This window comes from Eubalaena glacialis, chromosome 3 (genome assembly GCF_028564815.1).
Source record: "Eubalaena glacialis isolate mEubGla1 chromosome 3, mEubGla1.1.hap2.+ XY, whole genome shotgun sequence".
In the NCBI taxonomy this organism is placed as follows: domain Eukaryota; kingdom Metazoa; phylum Chordata; class Mammalia; order Artiodactyla; family Balaenidae; genus Eubalaena; species Eubalaena glacialis.
The window spans coordinates 2330273-2352129 of record NC_083718.1 but is presented as its reverse complement, the minus strand read 5'-3'; the positions used below and the strand labels follow the sequence as shown (position 1 = coordinate 2352129).

The 21857-nt window shown below is 44.3% G+C and overlaps 2 protein-coding genes across 2 annotated transcripts in view; one reads left to right on the top strand and one right to left on the bottom strand.

Annotated features, from left to right (window-relative positions):
* Window positions 1-208: 208 nt before the first annotated feature.
* The window catches only part of KIF14 (kinesin family member 14), a 47185-nt gene continuing 25536 nt past the window's right edge, over window positions 209-21857 (bottom strand). The window contains exons 19-29 of the mRNA XM_061185259.1: window positions 20468-20561; window positions 19809-19941; window positions 16967-17067; window positions 13118-13212; window positions 9817-10041; window positions 9461-9642; window positions 6825-6983; window positions 6097-6219; window positions 2360-2434; window positions 1411-1549; window positions 209-1048 (exon numbers count right to left, since the gene is read on the bottom strand). Coding sequence (XP_061041242.1) covers window positions 660-1048; window positions 1411-1549; window positions 2360-2434; window positions 6097-6219; window positions 6825-6983; window positions 9461-9642; window positions 9817-10041; window positions 13118-13212; window positions 16967-17067; window positions 19809-19941; window positions 20468-20561 — 1715 coding nt within the window. The 3' untranslated portion in view covers window positions 209-659. The remainder of the gene's footprint in view (window positions 1049-1410; window positions 1550-2359; window positions 2435-6096; window positions 6220-6824; window positions 6984-9460; window positions 9643-9816; window positions 10042-13117; window positions 13213-16966; window positions 17068-19808; window positions 19942-20467; window positions 20562-21857) is intronic.
* Window positions 10692-11262, top strand: LOC133088275 (large ribosomal subunit protein eL8-like). The gene is made up of 2 exons (XM_061186131.1): window positions 10692-10701; window positions 10843-11262. Exons 1-2 carry the CDS (start codon window positions 10692-10694, stop codon window positions 11217-11219), a joined length of 387 nt encoding a protein of 128 aa, XP_061042114.1. The 3' UTR covers window positions 11220-11262.

Genomic DNA, 21857 nt, shown 5'->3' with positions numbered 1-21857 from the left:
ATCCAACCGTCAAGTGTGCTTCTGGCAGTATTTAATTGGTTGTAAATGATACTCGCACAGCCCCTAATATGACCCCCAACAGATAATGAAGTAACTAGTATGCCAGCAAGCCGCACTGTTAATATAAACTATACTATACTTAGGAAGCTACTTATAATTTGGAAAGAAACAGGAAACTGTGTCCTGAACACACTATTCAAAATAGCAGCCAGTTAATCCTTCAGGAAAAGAGCTTTATATTTACCAGTGCAAGTTAAGCTGCTCTGGGTAGACTTGTTTTAGCAGTTTCACCATAAAACTCATCGTTGCTATTTGCAGGGGAGCATAGATACAGGCACAAAAGTTTCCACTCACAGGAAAATAACTTATAATCACCACAATCAGCACAAAAACCCTTTACCGACAGGCTAGTGAGCCAACCGGAGACTGCACGTCAGCGTCAAAGATGAACAGTCACAATTCAAGGCGATGGAAAACCAGAGGAAGGGCCGCTCACGTGGCTTTGAACTCCTAATTCCATCCTATTGCCACAAAGTTCCAACATGGTAAATACCCGTTTTAAACTGTCTGCTGGGAAACTTCTGGGTGCACACGCAGGCATCTGAAATCAGGATCCACTGCGTTTATATGTCCACGCCCAACAGGAGGCCACCCACAGACTAGATGTCTGTGAAGCGGTCGCTCTGCTCTCCAGCGGCGGGAGACCCCCGACCAGCGCCCTCCTGGGTGGGCAGCGCGCCCTGCTCTGAGCCCCCCGGGGCTGGGGCCGGGCCCGGGAGCTCATACACCCGCTTGGGCACACCTCGGGTCCTCCGGGGGCCGGGCCTGTCTGGCTCAGGCTGCTCTCGTCCTGCTGCTCTGGGATCCCAATCACAAGCTTCCCAGGGTCCCAACAAACCAGGTCTTTCTTCAAATTCAAAACCCAAGAGGAGTGAGGTGGCTCGAGATTCCAGCTCCCTGTGGCGGGCTCGGTCGCCATGGAGACCCCTGGCCGAGCTGCAGAGACTCTGGACACGGTCCTGGAGGAGTGCTACGTGGCCGCGGCGCCCTGTGCAAGGAGAAGGGAAAGGCGGTCACCCTCGGCATTCCTCACCAGGTAGTGGGTGCTGTGATGGACTCGAGACGTCCTTTAAGCCAAAGTGACCCCTCAAGGCAATTTCAAACCACTTAAGATTATTCAGTTTATCTGCTACATAAGCAACCTGCCTCTTAGGATCTAGTAATTGAGGCAGAGGAACTTACAGACGTTAAGTGGGAATTCAATCCCACAAGTTCCGACAGGTAATTAATGTCAGTGAAGGAGCGTTGAGCAGGCCCCAGTGAATGGATCAGGCTAGAAACGAGAAGATGTCTGAGACTCCTCAAACTGTCAAATTCTGATTAACCGTAAATCCCATTTGCAGTATATACCTCTCAGCGCAGAAATAACAATTTGAATAGTTTGCTCTAAGCAATGTTTTAACTTCAAGAATTCTGGGGCAAAATTAAGCATCTTCTTCAAATCTTGGTATCCAAAATTTTCTTCTTGTACTTGAGTTGTGAAGCTTTTCTGTGTAAATAAAGTTCATAGTTTAAAAAATACACAATAAGCTACATGGCAGTAAGGCTTACTCAAAATGATTTTAATTGCCAGAATTTTATCTTCAAGGAAGACAATGAGTTTAATTTCCTCACCAGTGCTTCACTTCTACTGATACAAGCAAGACCACAATACAATATTAACAGTTACTGTTTTCAAAAGAAAATTTTTAAAATAATTTAAAATCAAAGTCCAATATCCTATTACATGAGAATGAAATAAAACAGCAGTACCTACCATTTATTATCCAATATCATAAAAGATAAATTTATTTAATTTTTAAGAGTTCAACTTTATATCTCCCGTTTATTTTATTTAAACAAACATTTTCAAGCCACAGAGATTTCTCTCCTTTGTAACACATTGATTATATACTTAGCTTATAATATTTTTCTATTTACCTGTGACATGAGAATAAAATAATTTATCTAATTTGCCTGTATTTTAAAATCTTTGAGCATATTGATTATTAAACACAATTTTTTAGCCTATGCTGACTATTCAAGCAGAAGCTGACAGTTACTGAAACAGTAGCAGGAAGAAACAGATAAAATACATGACTACTACTCAATTTCTGTACACTATTTTATCCATCGCTAAACCTAGTAAGCTAGGACGCCAAGAGGAAGAAGCTTGAGAGCTACCGTACCTGCTTCTACTAAACGTGCACAGAGGAGTCATTGGCTAAAGACAGAAACTGAAATAAACACATCCACGCTGGAACCAAATGAAGTACACTAAACAAAATTAAACCTAAAAACAATTTAATGCTTTTCTTACTGTTTTCCACTCAGCAAAGAGGTTTTCAAGGGATTCAATCAATCCTATGGCATTAGCTTTCATCTGTTTGGTAACCTATAGAGAAAGTTAAAATATTTTGTTATACAAATAACTATTTAGAAGTATAAAAACCCTGGAACTCCATGAGATCTGCGAGGGAAAAGAGTTCTCGTCTAGTAGTCACGAGACTGGAGTGTCTAAATCATATAAGTGGAATTTCTTTCTAAAGAAATCACACACAGATTCTACATTAAATGTGGATACCCTCTGATGTTTGCTATAGTAACAGCATTTGTCTATTTAAATATTTATAGAAAAGAAATTTCCAAAACTTCCTTTGGAAGGGGGTAGATAACTAATGTGTCCAGAAAAAAATTACACTCAGAACTTTATATGCATTCACCAGTCTCACTGAGATAAACTGAGATAATACGACACTGTATTAGTTCCAGGTGTACAGCGTGATTCAGTACCTGTATGTACTGTAAAATGATAACTGCAAGTCTAGTTAATATCTGTCGCCTCACACAGTTACACGATTTTGTTTCTTGAGAACTTTCAGGATCTATTCTCTCGGCCGTGTTCAAACATACAGCACAGTACTGTCAACCATCACCGTGCACGTCACAGCCCCGGACTCGTTTACCTTACAGCTGCGAGTCTGCACCTCCTGCCCCGCGGCCCACTCTCCCCCCGCCTCCACCCACCTGTTTCAGTGAGCTCGGGCTTTCTAGATTCTACACACACACGAGCTCACACAGCACATATCTTTGTCTGTCTGAGACAGTTCACTTTCACGTGCTTTACTACTTGATGCTCAGTTGATTCTCCATCACGGCCCCGTGCTGCAGACGCACCTGTCCTCACTTTACAACACGGAACCAGACCCCGAGGCCTAGGTCAGAACCCGGGTGGGACCCCCCTCCCCCCTCCCCCCTCCCCCTCCCCCCTTCCCCCATTCTAAGCTGTTGCTTGTGCTGCTTGGTTCTGTCCCGGAGGCGCTTCCCGCAGCATTTCTGCCACGCGAGCTGCTGAAGCACGTAACTGGCTTTTCCCAGAGCCCTTCCCTGGGTCTAACCCAAATTTCCTCTCCATGGTAAAAATGAGACCACCCAAATTCTGTTTTTTCCCCCTTGACTCCAGCTTGAAAATACAACTCCAATGCCTTATGTCTGAGCCTATTTTGTTCTCCTTCTGTAGGTTCTTATGAGTTTTACTTTTAAGAATACGATAAACTAAACCCCCACCATGAGCACACAGCTGTGGCCTTCCGCAGAAAGGAAAGGAGAGGATGGGGTGGGAGCAGAGGTCCACACGGAAATGCAGATCCCATCAATTCTGTGACGAGGGGCCTGACCCTTTAGCCGTTTATTTCCTCAAAGCAAGACCAGCGCCCCCATCGACAGACGAATGGATACAGAAGATGTGGTACATATATACAATGGAATATTACTCAGCCATAAAAAGGAACGAAATTGGGTCATTTGTAGAGACGTGGATGGACCTAGAGACTGTCATACAGAGTGAAGTCAGTCGGAAAGAGAAAAACAAACACCGTATATTAACGCATATATGTGACATCTAGAAAAATGGTACAGATGAACCGGTGTGCAGGGCAGAAATAGAGACACAGATGTAGAGAACAAACGTATGGACACCAAGGGGGGAAAGCCGCGGGGGTGTGGGGTGGTGGTGGGATGAATTGGGAGATTGGGATTGACATGTATACACTAATATGTATAAAATGGATAACTAATAAGAACCTGCTGTATACAAAAATAAATAAAATACAACTCAAAAAAAAAAAGTATTCATTAAAAAAAAAAGACCAGCGCCAACACCTGCACCTGCTTCACCACCCGCTAAACACGCCCACACGCCCTAGTCCACCTGCACTGTTCATTAACTTACTCTGCACCCTTCTGCACTCCTTGCCAGCAGAAATTCTACTTTGCAAACAGTGATAAGTAAAGTGTTAGTGATGAATGTCGCCGCCACTGCTGCAGGGCACAGCCAGGCTCCGGCGTCCGCTGCGCTGGCGGAGTGCCCTGCCTGCAGAGCCGCATCAAGGAACCCAAATCAGCTTCATGTCCCCTGGACACAATTAGACCCACAGACCTTGAGTCAGTGGCAATGTGAGCTCCTCTGGAATGTGTTTATTTTAAAAACAAAACAAGACACAAAGTGAGACAGGAAAGTGCAAGCAGAGTGTCTACGGTTAGGATTTCCTGTATGCTGTTCTTAATCTCGTAGGATGCTCAGAGCAGCTTTAGGAAGTGAGCGTGGTCCGTCCTCACCTTGTAAATGGTACAACCGAGGCTCAGGCGGCTGCTCAAGGCTACACAGGACCTGGGGAAGCAACTCAGCGTTCAGTGTCTCCCAGCTCTGAGCTGCTCTGGGCAGAGATAAAGCCCCATCATCTGACAGAAGGACGGGGAGCCCCTCTGGCTCACACGAGAAGCTTCCCCTCAGCTAAGGGAGCTAGAAATATACCAATGCAAAGGTTTCCCTAAAAGGAAAAAAGAACTCTCACTTTCCCCGCCTTCCTGTAAACAACCACCCAGAGGGGTGGGAGCCGACAGTCCTCCACGCAACTGCCTTTCCCAGATCACCAACACGTACGTACATCTTCCCCCACGTGGGTGACCTCAGGAACCCGAGCGTCCCCGGGGAGCTCCTTCAGATGTGGTTCTAACAACAGGTGTTACAACAAGATTCTAGAACAGACCAACCTGAAATCCACCGTCACAAGGTTTGAACTTTTACCTTCCGAATCCCCAACTCACTAATACAAACTCTCAACAGAGAAGACTGGTGCGTGATCAGTGACTTCCACGTGGCAGGCTGACTTTGGGAGTCAAGCAGGTAGAACGTAAGACCCCGACCCAGGGCGACTAGGTGCCCCGGCTCAGTGAAGCCATGGGACCGGCAGTAACCACCGCCCCCCGCAAGGTGGTGAGTGAGGGTCGCCTCTACTCCGTGTAAACACCTGGTCCAGTACCTGCTACCGGGAGTTATTTAATGAGTAAACGGCTCACCACCTGTGCCACGGGTGTTAGCACACACGACAGGTGAAGAAACGGGGTCAGAACACCGAGTGGCTCAGTAAACAGCTGCCGGGAGGTGGCGGAGCCACAGGTCACACACGCAGGCCCTCCAGGGACGAGATCCAGCCTGTCCTCACGGCCCCCCCCCGCGAGCCAGCCCTGGCTTTGTGCTCTGACATGAATCAGCTGGAGGAGGTAGGGGCAGGCCTGTCCCAGGAGGCCACCCACATCTCCCTTGGTCCTTATCTTGATACGAGACAACTCATGTGAACTCCCCTTGTTCAAGACAGTGGATCGATAAATGGTAGTTTCCATTCTCAAGTGGAAGAGCAGAGTCCTGAACAAAGACGAGGGAGAAAAAGAGAAGCGGAAAGTGGCCACTAGGGGTCGCTGACACACTCCGTCCGCTCAGAGTTTATCCCCAGGCTGAATCCCGGCGAGCACCAGCCGCAGCCCTGGCAGGACCCGCAAAGCACTAGCCACAAAAGGGGCTGCAGTGACTCAGGTGTAACTTGGGAAATGTCACCATGAGTGATGACGTCAACAGCCTTTTCAGTAAAAAACAATCCCACACAAGCTAAAATACATAAATTTATAAAAACCTCAATCACTGACTGAGTTAAACTATTTTTAAAAACCAACTTTACATACTGGCTGGTACTATATAGGACATTCCCTTGTTCGTCTTACCTCATCTTGGGGACTCTGCCTTCGGAGTTCACGCTCAAGTTCTTTTGCTTTTTCCAGTCCAGAATCTAGGAGACTCTCCATTCCCAAGCCTACACCATCACAAATAGCACCCATGAAATCATCCTAGAAAAAGTTTTTAAGCGTTAACTGGCAAATTCAAGTTCTATATTCTTTTTAAATTACCAAATAATTAAGTTATATTTTCTGCTTATTTTAGGACTGTAATACATTCCAAGTTGATTAATTCAACATAAGCTAGAATAAGAACTAACGGTGCATAAGGAAAAAAAATGAGCCAGTCTGTAATTTTGTATTCCACATATTATATGTTAAAGAATGTTCATCCTCTTAGACAGGACACCGTGTTGCTAGAACGTTTTAATACAATATTATGTTTTCAGTAGCATGAATAATTAAAGCAAGCAAATACACGTTTTCTAGAATTACATGCAAACGTAATTACATTCTTCACACGTTGGCTGGCTGAGCACCCACCCTCCAGAGCAGGCGGCTACCATCAAGCCAAAGATCCGGAAGGCACGGTGAGGATCCCAAATCATCAGGTACATTTAACCACTTAGACTGTAACAGCTTTCAATCTCCTGCTAAACTAGTAAAGTATGTGCCGCTTTGAAAATCAAACACTTATCCTGCTTAGTGACACCACTATCAGAAGCCTCTACTGTGCCCTGAGATGAAGCCTTCCACCACGAACGCTGCCGAGTTACCTGGAGGCTGGCAGCCCCGCAGTCGCTGCTCTCCAGGGAGCGCAGCTGGTCCCCGCTAAGAGCTGCTAACTGCCCCGCGTACTTGATGGCTTGGTGTACAATTTGGATCACTTGCTTTTGAGCCTCTTTCACCATTGATGAAATATCTGAAGAGCATCCCTGTAAGATAAAAATGGACCAGGGTATCGGATACATGAGATTACCAGGGGAGGTAAGAACAAGAAGACCAATCTGAAGAAAATGGATTCTGCATTCATCGATACAGTGACCGTGCTTCATCAAAGTCTGATCGGAACCAGACAACGTGCGATCCCATAGCTTCTGACGGTGATGACACGACTAGGATACAGGCTGCCCTCAGAGAGCTTCTGCACTAATAGGAGACGGAAGGCAAGCAGGCAGCAGCGAGACGTGAGACGGCGGCCGAGCACTCCCTGTGCCGGGGCCGAGTGACGGATGGGTAACCAGGACACTTCCTATTATGGGGGGTGGGGAGGGCAAAGGAGAAGGAGGGGAAGGGAAGGGGGAGGGAAGACCTGAAACCCTGCAAATGAAAGGCTCCCCCACGTCCCCCAGAGGAGCAGGGAGGGCGGCTCAGGCACCCCTCCCGGGTCTGCCTCCTGGAATATGCTACCTGCATCACTGCAAGGTAAGGATGCTCAAGCTACACTTGAGCAGAGTCTAGTTCCTAAATCCAGTTTTGCCAGCTGAACTTCAGTGTCACCTGAGCTCAGCTGACCTCCCTCCAGGTCACCTGTCCTCTCCGTCCTGATTCCTTATGGAAAGCATTTCTCACAGGGCAACAGGCCACAGCCCTAAGTTACGGTCAAAGTGCTCTTCCTCGAGATGGAAGAGACGGGAGAACGCTCCACCCCAGCTCCTCTGCGGTCCTTTCTTGGGACACCAGCCCACTGACTGACCGTCCCAGCAGCCTCGCCAGGTCGGCACTGCTGCTTCACTTTCTAGGTGGGGAACAGGAGAGTCACAAAGTCTGTGCAAGGACACACGCACACCTAATCCAGCCCCGGCTCACACACTGGACTTCCAAACGCCAGCGGTGGGTTGGGTTTGGTTTCTCCTATCCTGCACCACCTCCAGAATCTGAGGCCGACCGAGTCACCCAGCCCTCCCGCATCCACACGGCTGGAGCCCAGGCGACCGGGGGTGACCCGGCGGCCCACGCTCTCAGGGCCTGTGCTGTCCGAGCCCTCCTGCCTCTGACCCCGCTCCCCACCGGTCTGCAGTCCACTCTCCTTATGATGGTCACTCTGTTTCCTAGTGATCTATATCCAAAGTGACCCTTCAATCAATGTCAGTTTATAATTAATTCAATAACAAGGACCCAACCGAGCATCGATCACACAACGAGCCCTCGTGAGAAAGGACACCACATTCCATCCACCTGCCGAGAGCTCACTGCCCACACCGACACGGTGCATTAAACGGCATAACGGGTCACGTACAGGGTTATTTATTATCAGAGGAGCTCATAGGAGGAATGTGTGGCCAGGTCTCCGGGAGCCCCACAAAGACCTCCTAGGGGAGAATAATGGACAATGGGAACCAGACATCTAGTTTCAACACTGGACCAGCAAGTTCAGTCAGTGAATAAAGAGAGCCTCCCAGGAGGCATCTGACACAACTAAGCATCCACTAGAGCACGACTGGAAAGTCTTGGGAGGCACTATAGGATCTGTCCAAGTATCTAGAACACTTCGCTACAAAGTCTGTCCCTCTGGGTTTCTGCCTTGGCCCCTCGTACGTGCGGAGTCTCTCGGAGGAGGTCCGGGCATCAGCAGATACGGGGTCTCTCCAGCATCAGCCCCCATGTCCTCCTCCTCCAGTGCTCCCTGGTCACACGGCTGCCAGAATAAAAATGCACTTCCCAGAAACCTCCTTAAAAGAAGGCCCCTTCTTCCATCCTGTGCGCTGACCCTCCCTGGAGCCCTGGACGCGGTAGACACGGAGCCTGGGGCCAAGCTCGGGGCCCAGCCGAGAGCTGCACGGAACGAACCGGGGTCCCGAGGCAGCCACCAAGCCCGCCTCCAGATTTTATGAGAGAAAGGAAGCTTTCACCTTACCTCTTCCTACAGCCAAGCCTCATCTTATCTGACTTAAGGTAAACAGGGAAACAAGATTACTTTCCTTGCCCCTGTGCCAGCAGGCTTGTGACTAACTCACCCTGCGCTGAAGCCCCACCCGTAACCAGAGAGAGACCCCGACCCCCTTCCCGGCAGCCCCTGTGGAGGGCAGTGCGGCCCGGGGGGGCAGGAGCACACGCTGGGTCCACGGCGACCTGGGCCCAAGTCTACGACCTACTAGTTGTGAACAGTGGACACACCCTCCCCGGCCTCCACTTCCTCACTGATAAAAGGGTGACAACATCAGTGCCCACGTCCGGGGCTGCGGTGAGGACTGAAGGAGTTAACATTTGTAGTGCCCGGCGCGCAGAAAGCCCTGGGAAGTCTCGGTGCCATCAATCAATCATCCAACATCCACAGTCTTGGGATTTCAACACAGAAAGCCCTTCTGAAAATCCTAAGGGTCGAATTTTGGGCAAGATGCGAACAGGAGAGAGTCGATAAACACTTGCTGAACAGATGAGTTCTCCCAGCGATAACCCGAGATCACTTTACCTGCAGAAACAACTGCAAGCAGCCTCCCAGCTTCCTCACTTCCCGTCTCAGCTCGGCCGGCGGAGCCCCCGCGCCAGCCCCGGGGGGGACGCCGCTCAGCCAGTGTCTCGTCAGCACCACGAGCCGCTCGAAGGCGCTCGCCGCCTGCACAGCAAGCGACTGGTTTGCTCCATCAGAGAACACTTCGAAAGAAGAAGAAAAGTGATGAGAAGAAGTGACCCCCAAGCACGAGAGCTCACGTCTGATCCGCACGAAGACACTGTAACGTCGGACACCGCATGACAGAGGTGACAAAGCCACGCCAAACAGAGCAGGGGACCACGGTCCTCGTGAGCGGGTGGGCAGGGGCTGCTTACAGTTACTTGGACTGTCTTCGTCCTGTTCTTCATGAGCTCTGAACACGGCAAGTACCCCGTCGTGGATTTTAAGGAAATTACTAATCAAGTTGTCCGCCACAGTGTTTTCTTCGTCATCACTCTGTCCAAGAAGCTCTAATGATGAGCCAATCAATTCCTTGCAAACCCCGGGAAGAAAGGATTCTGCTGAGTCCGGGTGCGCGGAGCTTGATTTCCCCACGAAGCCTGTGTCGACAGAAAACAGCCACCTTAAGCCTCGTTTCCAGGGACAGTACGTGCAAACAAACCCATGAGTGCAAGCGGCTACAGAACACTGGTCACACATTCCAAGTAGGCTATTCCTATTTCAAGACACCCTTATTTCCATACACCAAGCGGAAAACACAATTCCACAGAAGAATCAATCAACCTCTCAACAGCATCCATCCATAGCTTAGCAGCTACAGACACAGATTACAGGGAATCCAAATATCCCACGTAACCATTGGCTTAACCTCCTTCTTTATTTACTTTTTGGTAACACCTAAGGAACTGTGAATTGGTGAAAACAATGGCAGTTGCATAAAATAAAATAATATAAACACATTAAATATAAGTAAAATAAGCTTAATTAATTTATAAGCTGGAAGAGCAGGCAGTAATAGAGCAAACGACATTAGAAGGAAGATCTCTCGGCAGCTCTTCCTGTAACAGCCCCTGCTCTAGGTATCCTACAACCAAAGGAGGTGAAAGCCAAACAGCTGTCTACAGTTAATCTATCACATCTTGGGGAGACAGACGCTCAGCATAATTTTCGAAGCACCGTCCAAACCAGAGGTAAACGGAAAAACTTGTAAGAGCTCATTTGGCGCCTCTGGAAATAACTTTATCCCGGAATGCTAACACGTGAGTAGGGTTCCCATTTCATATGCACGATTAGTTTTCTGCTCTACTCCCTAAGCCATTAGAAACAGCAAACTAAAAAGCAGAGTAAAATACAGGCACCAGGTGGGGACTATTAAGATTCGAGATTTTAACCCTGAGCAGTCGCTGCCACGTTAGCTTCTGAGTTACTGCTTCTGCTCAGAATACTCTCCAGAGCTAACGCTGTCTTCCAGCTGGTGGTCTTCCTGCCTGCCCTGTGCCGGAAGATGGGGGTTCCCTACTGCATCATCAAGGGCAAGGCCAGGCTGGGGCGTCTGGTCCACAGGAAGACCTGCACCACCGTGGCCTTCACCCAAGTCAACTCGGAAGACAAAGGTGCCCTGGCTAAGCTGGTGGAAGCCATCAGGACCAATTACAACGACAGATATGATGAGATCCGCCATCACTGGGGAGGCAATGTCCTGGGTCCCAAATCAGTGGTTCGCATCGCCAAGCTGGAAAAGGCAAAGGCCAAAGAACTGGCCACCAAACTGGGCTAAGTGTACACTATTGATTTTTCTGTACATAAAAATAATAATAATAAAAAAACCCTCCTCTTCAAAAAAAAAAAAAAAAAAAAGATTCGAGAGCCGAGACAGGAGCTTGATTTGGGAAGAGAAAACAGCTGTCAGCCCAAAGCTCTGTCACTACAGGGTGCCGGTGACAGCGATGCTGCTCCCGTCACCACGGACAGCTAACCATGTAACGCCTGCTCAGTCAGGTACCGGTACGAGTGCATCCCCAAGTCCAGCATCAGCGCATCAGAACGACTTGTAAAAATCTAGTTTCGAAATACGGCCCCTAAGGTGAGAGGTTCAGACACTGGCTCGACTTTCCGAAGCTGGCAGGCCTGTCCTCCCCGACCTCGCAGCCCCCCGGGCAGGTTCGCGCTAAATGCACACGTGGGTTTCCAGCTCCCTCTCTGAAAACTGCAAACAAGCAAAGACCTCTTATATGTCTGACTTCGTCTTGTATCTTAATTTTTAAAAAGGGGCCTTAAAAAATGACCCTTGAAAACCTGAAACTAACACAATGTTGTAAATCAACTATACTTCAATTAAAAAAAAAAAAAAAAAAACACGACCCTCGTAACAGGTTTAGTTATCTGAAAAAGGTACCTTTGTAAAACATCTTACTCTCAAATAATACTGAATAAATAAGTTGCCACCACAGATATAGAACTTTTTATCTGGCTGGTAAACATAAAGTCTATATTAAACAAGTAGTAGGATAATAATTATCTTCCTAAAAGATAATTTTATGATTAAAAAAAAAAAGAAACCCTAGTGTCTTTATTTTAAAGGCAAGATGAGATACAATTTCTTTCATGGCTACTCATATTCCACTGACACCTTTATCGAAATAGACTGTTACATTCCAGAGTAACTGTAAAACTCCATTTACTCAGGCACAAGTGACATTCTGTAAAGCGTAAGGTGTGCACGTCTTAAGCGTACAGCTTGTCTTCACATACGTGTACCCCGCGTGACCCCCGCTCAGATCAACACGTGCAACGCGCCCACCACCGCTTTCCAGCAGGCTCCCTCATGACCCACCATTCTACCTGACCTACTCGGCTCTGTCACGACAGATTAGTTTTGGCTATTTCTGAACTTCCTATAAATAGAACCACACGGAATGTACTCCTTATCATCCAGTTTCTTGCACTCAGCCTAGTGTTTTGGGACTCCCCGGGTTGTTGTACGAATCAGGGGTTCTCTTCCGTTGTTGTGCAGCAGCCTGTTGCTACCAGGCAGTACTCTTAATTATTACAGGTGCTTACACATATAAATTACAGTGTACCCCCTCTTCTTATGACAATTAACATAGTCAATATTGGCATAAAATAATTATTCAGTGGAATAATTCCTATAACTTTTTCTTTTAAACTTTTAAAAATTAAAGTAGCTTTAGACAAATCATGCATATTATATAAAATCCAGAAGAAAACGAAGGATATGCTGTGAAAAGGACGTCTTCCTTTCTGTCCCGTCCCATCCCCCAAGTGCCCTGGGCAACCAGCGCTTTCAGGGAGAGCATATTCATTTATAAGCATGTTTGTATACATCTTTTTTCTCCTCCTCACACATACGATATCCTGTAATACATAATCTTCTACACTTTGCCTTTTTTTCACTTAGAAGAAAACAATATCCTCATACATTTTTGAACAAACACACGTCTTCCACATTTGAACTAGTCACTCAACTAAAGGCTTGGAATACATCACAGAGCAGAGTTTCAGAAGTGGGAGGGGTCTCCGGTCCGCCCTGTTTACAGAGGAAATGGAAGCTTCCAGGAGATGAAATGATTTGCACAAGAACAGGAAACAAGATAGTGGCAGAGACAAGACTTGGTGCTCTTCTCAGTAAACAACACAGTCTGATGAAAAAAGTACCTGATGAGTGTGAAGAATGCAAGTCCTGGACCGCGTGGGCCTCTATGCCATGCAGACAGCCGGAAACCCTCCTGTTCTTCATCAGACTCCTGCTCCTGGAAAAACAGAAACCGTGAGGTTAGCAGCTATACTCCACATGGGAAAATGCGAAGGACACAGCTTTAAATTCTCCAAAGAGAATGGACATCCACGAGAATGTTTTCCATGGAAATACTTTCATCAAGGGTTAAATTAATTTGGTTCACCGAACAGGTATTTACTATTTTCAGGTACTAGTCTAACCCTACAGTTCATTAACTGAATAGAACAAATGTACAGCTGACCCGCGAACGAGGCGGGGATTAGGGGCGCACAGTCAGCCCTCGGCACACGAGGTTCCTCCACATCCGCAGGCTCAGCCAACCCCAATCCTGCCGTGTTTACTACTGAAAACCCGTGCTGTTCGAGGGTCAGCTGTCCTACTATTCACAGGCTCCGGATACTGTGGTTAAGACACAGCAAACAGGGCTTCTGGGCTCACGGAGCTTACGGTCCACAGGAAGTCATGAGGGCACGGAGGGCTGCAGAGGCGCTCGGGGGGAAGGACTCGGCCCCAGAGCCAGGAGGGCCCCCGGAGCGAGCCCGGGGCCGACCTCGGATGCCAGCTAAGGGAGCGTGGACTGATCCTGAGCAAGTTATCCTGGGAAGGGTTTCAAGCAGGGAAATGATCCAGGTCAATAAATTCAAGTAAATATTTGCTGCACAGGGCGAAGAGCACAGCACCGGGAAGCGCAGCAGCGGCACAAGGCAGGAGGCGACCCCACAATTCGACCTTCAGTGGCTCTTCCTGCCGCCTCTCCCCTGCACTCACGCCTCCCCCTGGGGTGTGACGGGAAGGAGCGCCGGCTTCCGTGTCACCACCCATGGACCAACTTTCCAAACCCCAGCTCCAGCCCCCGTGTGTCAGGCTGTGGCCCCAGACCTCAGTCCAGCGGGACCTTTGACGTCTTCTCCTTAACAGGACCCTCTATACTGGTGGCCACTCACAGAAAAACGCTATTTGTTGAAAAGATGGTTAAACAAAAGCATTCTATCTGTAGTCGCCTAAATGTTTCAAACATAAAATTTCCCCATGAATTCCTACGAGAGAAACACAGAATTATGACTGACAACAGAGAGAGAAAATATCAATTCTCACAGGTTACAGTTTTCTTACTTAGTAGCGAAAGAAAAGCGTACATTATCCCATTAAGTCTGAACTAGGAAAACTTATTCTTTCAACACGACTGTAGTTAAACAATGTTTAAACTCAAATTAAAAAATGCTTGTCACATTCCTTTCAAAGAATTTTTACTTAACATCGGGGGAAATTTTACTTTTAACTGTCAACAGCACATATCAAAATTTATACGCCACCAAACCGGTCTATTTCACCACAGAAAAAGCGTGGCACATCATTGCCTAGAAGCTCCATAATTAAGAGTCCATTACCTTCAGGCATTCTCAGAGTCTGCAATTCTGTCATAAACATTCTTGCAAGGCTGAAACTTCATACACAAGGCTTCTGACCAAGAGCAATCCATGTTTTTTAAAAAATGATACTTTTAAATTATAGAAGTTTTCGAAAACATCTCTGCCAAATGAAAACACCTGATTTCGAAATCTTAGAAAATGTTGTTTTGATTTTTCAGTAACAATTTAAGTTTCTGTTGATTCCCTAATTATTAACCTAAAAGTCAGCGGGATTTAAGATGTAAATTATTAACCTTCGATAGGATAAAATTTTAATGTTAATTCTTAATGCTCATATTTGATCCACACGTCTAAGTACACAAAACTTATACCTGTTTATAATAAAACAATAAGAAATCAGTAATTTTTAAATCTAAAGGAATTTATAAACCACACTCTCATGAATCTGTAGGGCTGGTTTGAATTCTGGGAGGCTTATGCCACTCTGGGCTGGTGCAAGTGTCCCAGGCCCCATCTGCCCAATTCCACTCCAGGACGAGTTTGCTCATTTTAGTGCCAGAGCCCACCTCTGTTTTGAAGTCCTCAGGACAAATCACCTGAAGATATCACTTATCTTTTCATTGGAATTGGATCAGAAATCATATCCTCTCTGTATCCCAAGATTTCATGTTATTCAATACATATTAGGTGCCCGATAACAAGAACTGCCATTCACAGAACAGCCACGGACAAGGTTGGATCTCAAACCCTCACAGCAACCCTGCATCATCACCATCATCGGTCCTGTATCAGAGACCACAGTGGTCACCGGAGAAGCAGCTGCTCCTCACGGATGACCCTGCCCTGTCTCCAGCTCACAGATGAGAAAACTGAAGCCTCGAGACGTCCTGCCCTGGGCTCCCGGTCACGTGGGGCCAGCACGAGGACTCAGGACTCGGTGGGACCTGTGACTCTGCACAGCACGAGCCTGCAGCGGATGCACTCAAGGAGCCCAGAGTCTGTTTAAAGCACACGCTCTGTGTTTCCTTCGGCTTGAGATACGAGCTGCCACGTACATAACATATAACATGAACGCGACGTCTTGGCTATTTCTCACTCTAGCTTAGCAGCTAGAATGCAGGAAATAAAGCAAAAGTCACAGGTAATTAAGTAGTTCCACCTCTTTGAGGAGAGTTTATACAAATGAGTTTAAAATAAGCATGGTCAAAACCAAGAGAGGCCTAAAAAGGTTTAGAACCCAAACGGACTCTGAGCTGCGCTGAAGGCGATGAAGTTGAAACTACATTTAACCAGAAACTCGCTGTTCTTCCCTCTGCCACAGAGAGGCTGGGTGACTCTGGACAAGATCCTTATGTCTTTAAATCCTTAGTTACTCTGCCTGTAAAATGGGGTAAGGACAGCAGCAGTTCTGCGGTAAATGAGACTCTGCTCTGCACGCATCCAGCACATGTCCTATCTATGGTGATGCTTCTGCCGGATGAAACGCCACTGACCTTTACATCCTGAAAATTCCCGAATCCCTTCTACAAAGTCTTAGACCTCAGTGTACACCTGGATGACCCCCAGGAACCTCAAACTCACCGCGTCCAAAATAGCCTCCCTACCGTCCACCTCAGGGAACGCCACCCTCCCCTAGTCGCTCGGCCAGGACCCGCCTGCAGCCCCGCATCACTGTCACCCCACACCAGACACCGAGGCCCGTGATCCTGCCTCGCGGATGCCCGTAGACCTCCCCTCCTCCGCAGCCGCTGCCCAGCCTCGGGTCAGGTCTTCATCAACCTGCCCCACCCCAACTTTCCTCCACGCCAGGTCTCGGAGGGCAGGGAGTATTCTGTACTTATCCTTGTATCCTCAGGACACGGCAGCCAGCAGTCCTGCTCAAAAACCAAAGCAAGGGGCTAACCGAGTGCCAGGACGAAGGCCTTCCTACTACAGCACGCGCCTCGCTGTAACCTAAGCACCGGGGCGTGCAGGAGCAGCAGCCACTGACGGTGGGTCTTGCATGTTTCAGTCAATAAGCAACACGCGTCACGTACAGGAGTCCTCGAGCACCGTGACTTAGTGCTCTGAGGCGCTCAAACTAACTTAACGGCATTCCAAACTCTGTAACTTCCAATCAAATGTCATAGAATATGCCAGGTTTTTGAGAAAGGGTTAAGTAATAAACACTGTTCATCTTTATAGGAAATGAGATTTATGCCAGTCTAAGTTGCTCTTAAAACTTATATGGTAAAATACTGAGGATATTTCTTCGTATTCTAACTGAATATAAACAATCTAATGCCCTAGGTGCTGTAATTTGATCAGTGACATACTGGGTTCCCTTTCCAGATATCCACCATGACAACAGAGAGTTCTTCTGAGAAGGAAGAAAGCCAGTAACACAGACGTCCTCACCTCCTTCTGGAAAATGAAGACACTGGAACATTTGTGATGTCGGGTTCCCATTCATCTTCAGGGTCGCAAAAGACATCTTCACCCTTGTTACTACAATGGCTCTAAGAAAATTAAATATATAGTTTCTAGTAATTATGGGTTAAAAATGTTTAGCAACTAAGGGAAAAATGTTTCCTTTGTTGCATTTATAAAATTCGCAAAATTATAGGTTATCTAGATAATGTTAAAAGTAAAAAAATCGCACTCCTGATAAAATTTTTAAAAATCACATGACACTAGGAATTATATTAAAAGAGGTCTACTAATAAAAGCAACAGAAATCATTAAATAATTCAGAAATAATAAACGTGATTTAGAAAACATAGAGAAAACAAAAACGATAGCATCCTCAGGAGAAAAATAAAAGAATAATCTGACAACATTAAGGGGACCTAAATAGACACTTCTCCAAAGAAGATATACAGATTGCCAACAAACATATGAAAGGATGCTCAACATCACTAATCATTAGAGAAATGCAAATCAAAACCACAATGAGGTATCACCTCACACCAGTCAGAATGGCCATCATCAAAAAATCTACAAACAATAAATGCTGGAGAGGGTGTGGAGAAAAGGGAACCCTCTTGCACTGTTGGTGGGAATGTAAATTGATACAGCCGCTATGGAGAACAGTATGGAGGTTCCTTAAAAAACTAAAAATAGAACTACCATTCGACCCAGCAATCCCACTACTGGGCATATACTCTGAGAAAACCATAATTCAAAAAGAGTCATGTACCCCAGTGTTCATTGCAGCTCTATTTACAATAGCCAGGACATGGAAGCAACCTAAGTGTCCATCGACAGATGAATGGATAAAGAAGACGTGGCACATACGTACAATGGAATATTACTCAGCCATAAAAAGAAACGAAATTGAGTTATTTGTAGTGAGGTGGATGGACCTAGAGTCTGTCATACAGAGTGAAGTAAGTCAGAAAGAGAAAAACAAATACCGTATGCTAACACATATATATGGAATCTTAAAAAAAAAATGGTCATGAAGAACCTAGGGGCAGGACGGGAATAAAGACGCAGACCTACTAGAGAATGGACTTGAGGACACGGGGAGGGGGAAGGGTAAACTGGGACAAAGTGAGAGAGTGGCATGGACATATATACACTACCAAATGTAAAATAGATAGCTAGTGGGAAGCAGCCGCATAGCACAGGGAGATCAGCTCGGTGCTTTGTGACCACCTAGAGGGGTGGGATAGGGAGGGTGGGAGGGAGGGAGATGCAAGAGGGAAGAGATATGGGGATATATATATATGTATAGCTGATTCACTTTGTTATAAAGCAGAAACTAACACACCATTGTAAAGCAATTATACTCCAGTAAAGATGGTAAAAAAACAAAAACAAAAACAAAAAAACAAAGAGACAAATTTGAATTAGCTTTGACACAAAATATTAATTTAATGAATCAGTATTTTTGGAAATGAATACATTAACCAATAACTATAAAATGCTTAAAGCAATATCTGGTCAATATTAACTGTGGAATAAATTATTATGAATTATTTCTAATAAAAAAAGATTCAATCACTTCCTGGTTGAATATATTGATCATGATAATAATCTATATTTTAATTTAAATACTTAAAGCAATACCAATTAAAGTGCTAGCAAAATAAATATAGAGATTGATTCAGGAATAGTATAACTAAATGGAAAAATAAGTAAAGAATATTGCAACAAACAGTTGAAAGTACGAATGTAAGGTAACTCACCCATCAGATTTTAATGTATATGTCAAGGCAAGAATTATCAAATGACCTCAATACAGTTTTTTGTTTTTCTAATTACACAAGCAATTCACATTCACTGTAGAAAATCTGGAAATTATTAATACATATAAACACAAAGAAAAAAATTTTAACCACTTGCAAACCCATTATTTAGAGGCAAACTGTCAGTGCTTTTGTATTGACTCCCTTCAGCCTTTCTGTATTTTCTGTTGTGAATATACCTTGCATTCCATTCCTGGAATTAACCCTACTTAATCATGGTATAAGTATTCTCTAAATACAACCTTGGGTTTGACTTACTAACATTTCTTTCAGGATTTTTATAGCTGTGTTCATATTAAGATTGGTTTGTAATTCTCTTTTGAATCATCTTTTCAGTTTTTGTGGGTTTTGTTTGTTTTGACTGTAATCAGTTATTCTCGCATCGTAACTGTGACACTTTCTATTCTTTGCTACCTTCTAGAATAGTTTAAATGTAACAGGATTTGTCTGTTTTTTGGAGGTTCAAAAGTGCTTACCTATGAAATTGACTGGGATCAGCATCTTTTTTTTTTTTACCAATTTTTTTTTTCAGGCTAGTTCACTGACAAACTTTTCAATTTATTGCTTGGTTATTCACCTATTAAATCAACTTTCATAATTTCTCTTTTTCTAGAAAAATCTTTACTTTCTAGAAAATTATTAAACTTATTAGCTTACTTATTAAACTTATTTACATAAAAATGTAATATAATTTTTAAATGCTTGAGATCTTTATTTAAATGCTATGTCCATTCCTAAAATCACATGTTCATCTTTTCAAAGAGCCAAAGCCTGAGTTTATTAATTCTAATTTGTCAATTATTACTTTTATTTTTAATGATTCCTTCATTTGCTCTCCTTTGGTTTAGGTTTATTCTTTTCTAGATTGAGTTAACTATTTAGTTTATTTTCCTTTTTCCATTACACAATTCAAGCATTAAGGCTATAATCTGGCAGAATCCTGTAAGTTTTTACATATAATATTTTTATTTCAAAAAGTTTATAGAGATTTTAATAATATTCCAAACCTCGTAAAGTTCTTTCATTGCCGCAAGCTTAGACTCAAACTTTTCCAGACTCCAGACAGTTGAGACCCCTAGTTGCAGGTTACGAACCTGAATACAAGTGTCAGAACTACTTCCTTTATCTGATACAACATGTCTGAAAGAAAAACCAAAGAAAAAAAATGCTTCTCCTAAAACATACATAACCTAGATAGAGTTTTCCGAATTAGAATGACTCCCATAAAAATTCAGACCACTGATTAAATCTCTCCATAGTTAAGTATTTTTGTTATACTAATAATCATGTCTAGTATATACTATATTAAAATAACTTCTTATATAATAATTTCTTAAAAGTTCTAATATTGTATATTCCTTTTAAAATGTGGAATACTTATAAATTCTCAACTCAAAAGAAAATCAGTGAATTCCTAAAACATCTAAAATTATTCTGTTTATAAAATATACGAGTATGTTAATTGCTGAAAGCCTTTTTCACTCCAGAGTGAGCTCTGAGAGCGGAATCTGGAAGTGCCCCTGGGGATTATGACACCCGCTTGCTCCTGGACAGGCATGTAGGATACCATGTCCTTAGAGAAACTAAAACAGAAAAAATCACATGAAGCGTGAAGCGTGACTAGTTTAAAACAACAAATTACTTTACAAATAAGATAATCACTCACCTGCCAAAAACATAATTCTTTTTTAACTTGTTGCTGATGGTATTGGCTTCCTGAATCATCACGGAGAGTTTCATGGAGCTCCAACTGGGCTGAACTAGCAGAGAGCACACGGAGAAGATTCAGAACACATATGTGAGCACTAACACACCGCCAGGCACAACACGTCCTGAAAAACAACTGACTTCAAACGAATGGCTTTAACGATGCATCACAGAAGGTGAAGGTGATAACTCAGTAACTTTTCTTCGAGCCTCACTGGTGAAATAAAACATTCTTCATACAAAATGAGGTCTTTCACCTGTGGAGGCATGGAAGAAAACTGAAGTTCATAGAGAGAGGATACGGGTTTTGTAAACAAGGAAATGCCAAAGATGCTGCTTTTCCTTCTAATATTTTAAAAGATTTTTTTTTTCTAATTTCTTTTTTTCCTAACTTCTAATTTATTTAAAGTATTAGGTAAAGTATACTACAGCCTTAACTTAAATAGAACCACAGTCCTTTTTTATTTTGCCTGAAATTTTAAAAATAGATAGATAGATAGATGGATATAGACAGAAACAGAGATATATCAGGACATAAAAACACTTTCAGCCCACAATTCCATGTTCCTAATTCAAATTTAAGATTTTATCATAAACATTTTCTATATTGTTCAAACTTATAACCAGCATTCCATTAAAAACATTTTTTTGGAAGAGTGAAATTCATTGTTCATGTGGATAAAAAAAATCAAGTATTCATTGCATGGTACTGTTTTAGGACCTAAGAGGAATAAAAACATGTATTAATACAATGTTCTTATCTCTCACAACAGATGTAACAGTTTCAAGGTAATTTAAAAACAGAAGTTATGGAAAGTATACGGCACAACTACCAAGTATTCTTGCTAAAACGCTGAACCTGGATGACGGGTGCTTTGCAGGGTATGTAAAGGCACAGGAACCAGCTAAGCAACAGCCTGGACATACAGTCAGCAAACCCAGAATCTGCGAAACTCTACAGGGAGACAACCTGGCTTCTTCAATACATGAATTACAAGGGGACAGAGAGAGAGGAAGGAAGAGCCAGCTGACAGATTAAAAGAGACTTAAAAGGCACATCTAGCAAACACAGGGGGGTGTGGACCACATTTGTATCCTGATTCAAACCGAGTATATTTTAAAAATTATGAAATAGTCCACAAAATTTGAATAGGGACTAGATATTTGATGTGTAAGAAATTATTATTAATATTTTTAGGTGTAATAATAATATCAGAGTTATGCTTCAAAGAGTGACAGAGAAAGAGAGAAAAGAGAGTTCTTATCTAACTTGGAGATACATAGTGAAGTATTTACAGATCAAGTGATAGGATGTCTGGGATTTGCTTCAGAATAGTCCAGGGGGGCAG